Source organism: Poecilia reticulata, linkage group LG20 (assembly GCF_000633615.1).
Source record: "Poecilia reticulata strain Guanapo linkage group LG20, Guppy_female_1.0+MT, whole genome shotgun sequence".
NCBI lineage: Eukaryota > Metazoa > Chordata > Actinopteri > Cyprinodontiformes > Poeciliidae > Poecilia > Poecilia reticulata.
This window is the reverse complement of record NC_024350.1, coordinates 22,140,911-22,150,410: the sequence shown is the minus strand read 5'-3', so window position 1 is coordinate 22,150,410 and position 9,500 is coordinate 22,140,911. Positions and strand designations below refer to the sequence as shown.

At 39.2% G+C, this 9,500-nt stretch overlaps 1 protein-coding gene across 1 annotated transcript; it reads left to right on the top strand.

Annotated features, from left to right (window-relative positions):
• The first annotated feature begins 5,853 nt into the window (after nucleotides 1-5,853).
• otulina (OTU deubiquitinase with linear linkage specificity a) lies at nucleotides 5,854-7,535 on the top strand. Its single transcript, XM_008396657.1, has 3 exons — nucleotides 5,854-6,072; nucleotides 6,192-6,313; nucleotides 6,847-7,535. Exons 1-3 carry the CDS (start codon nucleotides 5,959-5,961, stop codon nucleotides 7,247-7,249), a joined length of 639 nt encoding a protein of 212 aa, XP_008394879.1. The 5' UTR covers nucleotides 5,854-5,958; the 3' UTR covers nucleotides 7,250-7,535.
• The last annotated feature ends 1,965 nt before the right edge of the window (nucleotides 7,536-9,500 follow it).

The window sequence follows — 9,500 nt, the reverse complement described above, 5'->3', positions numbered from 1 at the left end:
GCTGTTTACAGATGTTGCTTGGAGCATTGGACTGATAAGTATAGCGGAAAATACGGCCCAAAAAACGCACCGGATTACAAGGCGCACCTTCAATGAATGGCCTATTTTAAAACTTTTTTCATATATAAGGCGCATAGAATAGACGCTTCAGTTTGGGTTGTCGATTTGTTCGGTACTCTATTATTACACATCCACATTTGTAAAGAAATGGTCCCCAATTACTTTATATAGTAGGCTGCCCCAGTCATTGTTTCACTCACGTGTTGGAGTTGCGATATTGTGCCCAACTGCTTTCTGGGTAACACAGACCAACCGACACGCTGCCGCCTCAGTCTCTGTCTCTCTTCCCCCGCCCCTCACCCCCACCTGGCTTTAAATGTATTATCAAACTTTATTAACAAACCAGCGTTCTGACAACTATCCCAGCATGCACCGCGCACTTCTTCTTCTACGGGGAAAATTAAGTCGGTGGTTGCTTACCATAGTTGCTAGACCTGTTGTGGCTCAATATTGGTCCATATATAAGGCGCACCGGATTATAAGGCGCACTGTCGGCTTTAGAGGAAATTGAAGGTTTTTAGGTGTGCCTTATAGCGCGGAAAATACGGTATGTTGCACTATGAGCTCAGCAGGTGTTTGCTAATTGCTGCTGCCGCTAGTCTAGCGGAGCTGTGTGGCGGAGCAGAGGGGGAGGCAGGCGTGCTCTGTGAGGAGGAAACTGCAGCTCCAAGGAGGAGCTTCGTGAAATGGTTCCCAAAAATCTGACCATCTGGTCTCTTGAAATAAGACAAAACTAACTTGCAAGTAACGTTTAGCAAGATATAGGAGCTAGTTTAAAGTCAACAATTTCTTAATATTAATGAAACAGTGCTAGTTACAAATGAAATAATCTACTATTAATTCAAATGAATTATTTCTTCGTCAATATTATGCTCCTAATATTTTTACTTTTTACAGACATTTTTAAAGACATTTTCTTTTGTTTTTTAAATGAGCACACATGCAGGCCATCGAAGGTTGTCCTACTTTTTTCTCCCGACTGCCTAACATACAAAATTCAAGTACAGTAGTGCAGTAGAAATAATGCTGCATAAAACACGGAATAAATACATAAGGCGAAGTAGAACATAAAGTTTAGTTAGAAAACTCTGTCTTGGAAAACCTACACTTTCTATCTTTACTCATCAGAGATCTAAGAGCTACAGTAGTTTGAGGGCTGCACCAAAGCCTTTGTGATGTCTGATGTTTTTAGGGAAGACAGCAGAGCAGAAAAGACAAGTTTTGATCTCTGAATCTTTGTGATTTATTGTGGATTTTTTTTTTCTTCTTCCCCTGAACCTGCAGAAGCTAAGAGGAGTAGCTAAGCTCACTTTAAGGATTTAAACTCCACTTTTTTTTCTTCTTTTTTTTCCCCCCTGTCTGTGTTTTCCTTGAAGAATCCAAACGTCTGACTTGTAGAAATGAAACATTCCTGTTTTCAACCCGCAGCCACCTGAAATTGTCCTGGACGGAGAGAGGGGAGGCCGGGTGGAAATATAATGACATGTCGGCGCTCCAAATGGATTATGTTTCAATATCAGCCAGGACACAGAAACAGAAGGGTGGAGGAAGAGAGTGCATGTGTTGGATGCAGATGGTTTTAAATTGCTGCCTTTGTTTTCCATCAGGCATGAAGCATTCGCTTTCCTTATCTTTCAGACAATGTGCGGCGGGGCTGATGTTCTGGGTAAATGAACTGTCTGTATATCCCTCAACCCTCCGCTCCTCCGCCTTCTTGTTTTCACTTCCTCCTCGGCGTTGAGATGTTGCTACGCTGGCTGTGAAGCCCGAGCTGCTCAGGCGTCTCCCACTTTGCTGCTCTGCACACCCAGATGCCTCTGGGGGTGCAATTACCAATCCTCACATGCAATCGGGGTCGGCCATGCATATGATCCCCTTTGCTTTCACTGTTGTTTCTCTTTCTTTATGCCTTTTTCCAGCATTATTAGCAATGACACACAGTGACGTATGTGCAGGTGGAGGAGTTAATAGCCCGGCTCTTTACAGAGACACCTGTCTGACTTGAGCAGCTGATTGCATCGGCCCATAGTCCATTTAACTTTGCAACAAGCGGGTTTTTGAATGCACGTCTTTAGCGTGTGATGTCTCTGTTTTCACGCAGCAACAGGAAGATCTTCCAAAAGTATCACAACGCAGGAGAAGCTGCACACCTACCTTCAATCTTCAACAGAAATAACAATCGGCAACAGTTCAGTTTAAAAGTTCTCTTTACATGTACAGAATACTTGGAGAGAGGTTTTGTCGTGGCTGCAGTAGATTAATATGAATCCAGATTAGTTGCACCTCCGGGTCCAAAAGGAGACAATCAATCAGTTAATCATATTACAAAATAAAGTGAGCTCAATAATTTCTTTTTTCTTTCTTTCTACCAAAAACTGGATGGTAAAAGTCTTCAGTCTGATTAAGATTTTTTTTGTTTGTTTTTTGTTTTTTGTTATTTACACAAATTAAGATTTTTTTTTTTGTTTTCTTTATTCATTTTGGATATTTAAAATGTCTTTCAGTTCCAGTGTTAAATTATTATTTTAATACTTGAAAATGGTCTCCACACAACAATATCATCGTTTATCGGAATAACTTCTGAGGCAATTCATCGTTCGGTAAAAGTTGTTACTGTGACAGGCCTAGTCAAAACCTAAGCTGGCTTCTTAAAATCCTAATCACAAATACCTCATTTTAAGTATGAGTATATGAGACCTATACTTCTTTATCTCTTTAACGTAAACCTCCTATATCAGACTTTATATTTGTCTGTTTCGTTTGGTGAAAGTTCAAGACATGCACCTTCTTGACTGCAGAGTTTTCACACAGTACAAAGTTCATTTGTAGGAAAAGGATACAGGAAATATATTTTTTAAAATCTTTCATCTGTTTGTACAACCAAAATCTGTTTACACTAGAGAAAAACAGAGTAAAAGAAAACAACAAACCAAGGAGGAAACAATAACGCTAAGAGAATCAATTTTTGAGTCAAGACACTCATTTAATTTATCCCAAGTACGAAAAACGTACATTAGACTAAAGCAGGAATCAGTCATTGAATGTTTATCACCTTAAAATCAACCCATAAAAACCACCAAAGAGTAACACCCTCGTACAATTTCTATTTTTTTTATCTGAAATGGTTGATCAGGAGTTAAGAGCAGTGGATAAAAACTGAAATAGTTTCCCTCCTGTTAGGCAGTTTGTAAGCAACGCATGAGAAACCTTTTGGCAAAAGTGCAACTCTCCTGCGCATGGGTCATTGCAGCTTTAAGAGCTAGAGGAAAATAACCGGCCCTGCCCTCCATCATCCTCTCATCCCGCTGACCTCTAACGTAGGGTATAGTATACTTACAGCGCATACGGAGAGGGAGACAGAGAGGAAGAAGGGGGAGAAAAGAGAATGATTGCATATCTGAAGGCTTTAAGAGAGCGGATATGGATGGGAGAGAGGAGTGACATGGTCGGACACATCTTTGCTTTCTTATTAGTGGGAGCTTGTGCGGACACTTTGGGCCCTTTTTATGGCGCCATGATGAAACCCCTCTTCGTGCATCTGTGGAAAATGGCCAGGGGAAATCACAGATGAGAATCACTCAAAGACAGGGAGATGTCAACAGGCCCATAATGATAGCTGATGGCCCCAGAACACTCTCCCCTCTTCCCTCTCAGCCTTTACCTGCCCAAGTTGCACTACCCTTGAAAACATAATTAGAGGTAAAACAGAGAGACGGAAGCTTTATCTCTGTTTTCTGTAAGCAATGCTCTTTGTTTTAGACATCTGGGAGTCCTTTTTACCCTCTTCCCAATCTCTCTTTCGCTTCATGGAGAGAAGAAGGAGGAGGAGAGCTCCCTCTGCGAGACGCCAAGGTGCTCCCAGTCCATTGTGCTGCTGGCTGTCAGGTTAAATTAGGGAGTACAGGCTCCGTGAGTGTAAAAAAATCAATACTTGATGGAAGATTGCTCCCCGGAAAATCTGTTTTGATTCCAGGATTAATTCTTGACCAAAGGCTCCTGCAAAATGACATGCCATTAGGCTGAAAATGAACACATTCTGCAGTGGAAATTGGATGGAAATGTGTCAGGTGATTGCCCCGGCTGCTTGTTTTGACTCTCCAAAGCAAAGCGAGGGGGTGGGGGGTTGGAGGAGGTGGACTTTAAGGTGTGGCGCCCGCGAACCAGGCCTGCGGGCCGACTCCATTTCCAGAACAGGGACAACTCCGCTGTGGCCTCCTTGTATTCTCAGGGCCATTGTTGTCCGAGCAGCTGCAAATGCACTCCGCTGAGGTGAAATGCATTTTAGCGGCCGTCCACTCTCTCCTGTGTTATTTTTTTGTTTGTTTTGTTTTGTTTTTTTTTTTTCCATAAAGCCTGGCATGAGGAATGAGAGAACCTTAAAAAAAATGAAGCAAGAGGGATTTATTTTCTCCCCTCTCTCTGTACTGAACAGTCGGGTGGGGGGGGGGTGAGGTGACAGGATGCATTATTGATGAGTGAATAATGTGTTTGTCATGACAGATGACATTTCCCTGTGTTGAAAAGTTAAGCAGAAGATGCACTGGACGGTGATTTGAGCAGACCATTTATACTCCTGATGCTCTAACAGCACATTTCTCATGGAAACGTAAACTCAATTTATTTGTCATTCATTGTTTTGCATGCATTGTTAATCTGTTGGACATAAAAACAATGCTGCATATAAAAGGATTTTTCTTAGAACATGTTTTTAGATGAGAAATTATCAAAGAAGAAAATCGGTGTACTTTCATTTATTTTTCTTATACACTATTAAATCATTAAAAACACATTACATTCATTTGAATGAAATGTACATTTATTTTACAAGTGGACTTTCTATTGTATTCTTAAGCAAAAAATTTAAACAACTTAATGTTATTTTAATCAGATATTTAAAGTTTGAATTAATTAGAAATTGTCCAAATGCCTATTTTTTCTTTTAAAACAGCTACAAATGATGTGAAATTAAACTGTGCTTTTTCAAAATCTTGTATCAGATAAATGTGTAAAAAAAAAACTTTTAATAAATCATGAATACGCTAAAAAAAATTTTTTATCTAGCAACATTTTAACATGAAATAAAAATAAAAACATTTGGAGGATTTAAAAGAAAAAGGAGCAAATAAAACTTAAAGGAACTAATATATAATCTCGTGCATTGCTAAAACTCGTTCGTTTTTAAAGTGAGGCTGCAGCGTCCCCTGCAGGTTTTATTAGTAACAGTCACTGACCAAACAAAAAACTAGACGATTGCGCTTTAGAAGAATTAATATTAGTATCGGCTTAAATAGAACTGACAGATTTTATGTCTGTAGGACAAAAAATATATAAATATTTTTGCAGATTGGTGATGCTTGAATTAGATTGGCGATAAGAAAGAGGTAACTGGAATTATTCAAATGAGGAATATGTCAAACTGCCTTTATGAATGAAACAAGAATATAAAAAATGTGATTCAAAATTAAAGAAATTTAGTTTTTGTTACATTTATTTCCATTTTTATTTATTCAAACTTTATTATGTTTTGTGGACTTTGGTATATTCCTGTAAAGCTAGTATGGTATTTTGGGGTACATTATATCGACAAACAATTTTAAGAAATAAATAAAGATAGACTTTTTAAAACTTTTTTATAAAGCTCTTTAACAGAAGTATTTATTTTTACTTTCTTTTTATTTATTCTTTTTTTCTTTGTTTTTTTCTTCTCTTTTGAATATAGTCCGGCTCTCCACTCCAGTCCAGCAGATGGCGGTATAAAAAAGAAAACCAGCAACGGTTTGTGACGTCACCTGTAAAGGATTGCTGAGGTAGCTAAATCTGCCTCTACACCACCGGCTCTTCAGATGCGTTTTAAACGTCGGAAGTTACAGAAACACGGGCTTTTAAGCTGATTTCGTGATGTCTTGGGTGAAAGCTGCGTCGTTCAACGCTGAAGACGTGTTCGACGAGAATGCGGACGACCTTTATTTACAGAGTAAAGAGTGGGCATCCAACATGAAGAAACGGATCAAGGTGAAGTTAGCTTTAGCTCACCTGTCCGAGCTGAGACTGTGGTGTGCTTCTCTGACTTCAGTTTATGACTGGTGGTAGTTTTATGTTTAGTTTTTTTTACTGCTCGGTGTTTTGAACAGGATGGTTATGTGGACGGAGTGAATGCCGGAGAGGAGGCCTCGCTTCAGAGGGGGTTTAACATGGGATTCAGAGAAGGAGCAGCTCGGACTGTGGCTGTGGGTCGACTCAGAGGGATTGTGAGGTAAGAATATTAAACAAATTTGATAGATGGGATTCAGCCCATTCCTAGATGACAGGAATGTTCCTGAATACTGCAGTAGGTCTCTAGCGGGGTCTTCTGCGCAGACTCTGTTCCAAAAAAAGATTCACTTTTTGATATAAAGAGACCTGTACGCAACGCAAACTTAATAATATTATAATCAGAAGTTTACACAAAACCAATCTTTTTTTTTATTTTTTAGATTTGATACAATTCCTTTAAACTTTTTGGCTTTTCTACAAGCTTTTAACTACTTTTAATGCTTTCAGAATAAAATCACTGAAGTTTGGTTGCATAAACGGTCCAACAGGGATAAATAACGAGTTTAGCTAGATAATTAAAACCCCTAAATTCTGACTTTGGTTTTCTTTAGTCAAAGCTTAATTTTCATTTAGAAACATCCTGAGTCTCTTTTGTTTTTGCAGTGATGGAAGTCTCTCCCTCCACAGTAGGATCCTGTCCTGCTCTGTTCTTTGTGTCATTGTATTTCTGACTCTGGGTCCTCTTTGTGGCAGCGCTGTATGGTGTTGGTACCAGATCCAGCATCCAGAAAAGCCCGTCCCGTCCCGTCTGATCGACCTCCTGCAGCAAGTGACGCAGCACGAAGAGGGAATCATCGACGGCATCAGGAAAACTCTGGAGAATCCTCCTCCCAGCGTGAGCGACGTCTCTGAGAGCATGGAGGATCTGGAGGTGAAACCCGCAGGTTGCGAAGAGACGGACTGCTGCAGGAGCGAACAGAAAATGGACCTGGACGGTTCTCATAATCAGCAGAATCTCCTCTGTGAGTCCGGCTGTGCCGCCTCGGGGTCAGCTGGAGGTCTGGACCTCCTCGTGCAGCGCTGCATAGATGTGGCTTCAGAGCTGGAGCTGCCGCAGGAACTGATCAGCCACATAGAGGAGCTGAGGAACATGTAGCAATACCTGAACCGCTGTGGTCTGACCAGGACTTAGAGACTTTTCTACACAAAACTGAAAAAAGTTTCATGTAAATACTGTATATTTACAAGTTTTCTAAGTTATTTTGGACATTTTTGAATATAAAAAAAAACAATGTTTACCACATGTTTGCTGTGTTCTCTAAACTTTAGCTATAAAGTTACAAAATAAAATGTACTGTCATCTGGACAAAGCAGAAAGCACTGAGAGGATTGTTTATTTTTTCAGTCCATCCTGATTGGTTTAATACATATTTTATAAAATGAAAATGCAAAAATGATATAAAAATATTTTATTTCATATTGATTTTTTTTTTTATTACTGTCTTCCTGTTTTTTATTTTATTTAATATTAACAAATGAACAAACATCCAGCTGTGAGCAGGCGGGTTTTCCAAAAGCCGCTTGGCTGCAGCAAAATTGTCTGCGTACACGGCAATGACGTCATGCGCTCTAACCGAGCAGTGGAGTGATGAGAATTCCGGCTCTTTGCTTGGATCCGAATAATCTGACCGGGTTTACTCAAAAGAGAGAGGAATTCTGGATCCCACACCTTTTGTAGCTTTCAAAGCTAAAACTGCTTTTGTTATTTATTTAGCATCTCTGAATACACATATGTAAAACACATATCTTCTGGTCGTATAGTTAGAAATACAGGCAGAGGAACTTGGAAGATATGATCCTTGCCTATTATGATTAATAGAAGAGTGGTTGATCTTTTTCTCTGATCTTTGGTCCTCTTCTGCATCCATGAAGTCTCCTTTTCAACTCTTCTGGGGTTTGGGGTCGTAGTTCATGTATTTAGGATTTTGAGACAATTGTGCATCAAAATAATAGTCAAAAAGTAAAGGCTAAAGAGCAAAACTACTTTCATCTGCACAGCATCTGAAACCAGAGGGAATAATAGTTCAAACATGCAACACTTAAACAAAAAATAAATAAATAAAAGTATTCAAAAAGAATAAATTAGAGCTACTTTAACATACTTCCATCATGAAAGGTGGTAAGATATACTTTTACACTATACTTTATATACTTTTATACACTATACTTTATATACTTATATACTTTTGTCCACTCTATCAAACATCTCCTGGCATGTCTTGGTGATATTAAATCTTGGTTGGCCTTGAACTTTTTAAATTGTAATGAAAACAAAACAGAGGTGATTGTGTTTGGACCCAGTGGCTCCTCTGAGTCCTCCTCTGTTGACCTTGGACCTTTGGAGGTATATTTTAAACATATTACGGACCTTGGTTTTAAGGTGGACAGTGATTTTAAATTGGACAGCCAAATCAGAGCCGTGGTTAAGTCCAGCTTTTATCATTTAAGGCGATTGGCATCAGTGAAATCTTTTCTTTCCAGGCAACATTTTGAAACAGTGATCCACGCTTTTATCTCGACTCGACTGGATTACTGTAACGCACTTTATCTGGGAGTCAGTCAGTCGCTGCTCTCACGTCTGCAGCTGGTTCAGAATGCAGCTGCTAGACTTTTGACAGGAACTCGGAAGAGGGAGCATGTGACCCCTGTCCTGGCCTCACTTCACTGGCTGCCTGTATATTTTAGGATTCATTTTAAAATTCTTTTGTTTGTTTTTAAATCACTGCATAATCTTGCCCCGGCTTACCTCTCTGAGCTTCTTCACCCCTACGTACCCTATCGGTCTCTCAGGTCAGCAGATCAGCTGCTCTTGGAGGTACCAAGATCCAGGAGGAAGCTCAGAGGGGACAGGGCTTTCTCTGTCATAGGTCCTAAGTTATGGAATGACTTGCCTTTGCAGGTCAGAGAGGCCCCTTCACTGTCCACTTTTAAAGTTCGTCTTAAAACCCATTTATTTTACTTGGCTTTTAACTCCTGCGGGATCTAGTTTTAGAGTGTATGTTTTTGTTTTTAAACTGTAAGAGTTTTTATTTATTTATTTTTTTATTATGCTGTGTTTTAATGTACAGCACTTTGTATCAGCTGTGGTTGTTTTAAAGTGCTTTATAAATAAAGTTGGTATGGTATGGTATGGTACACATTTGATTTTTGTCTCACATTAGAAAAAAAGCAAAAACAATATTTGAACTTATTCATAATGCATTAATGTTTTTCTTCTGGATACTGCATACAATAAATTATCTTCCTTTTCATGGTGAATAAACAAATGGCAGATTTCTTATCAAAACAGAATAAATTGTGAGAACTGTCATTGAACACAAAATTTGTGCTGAACAGACAATATTTGA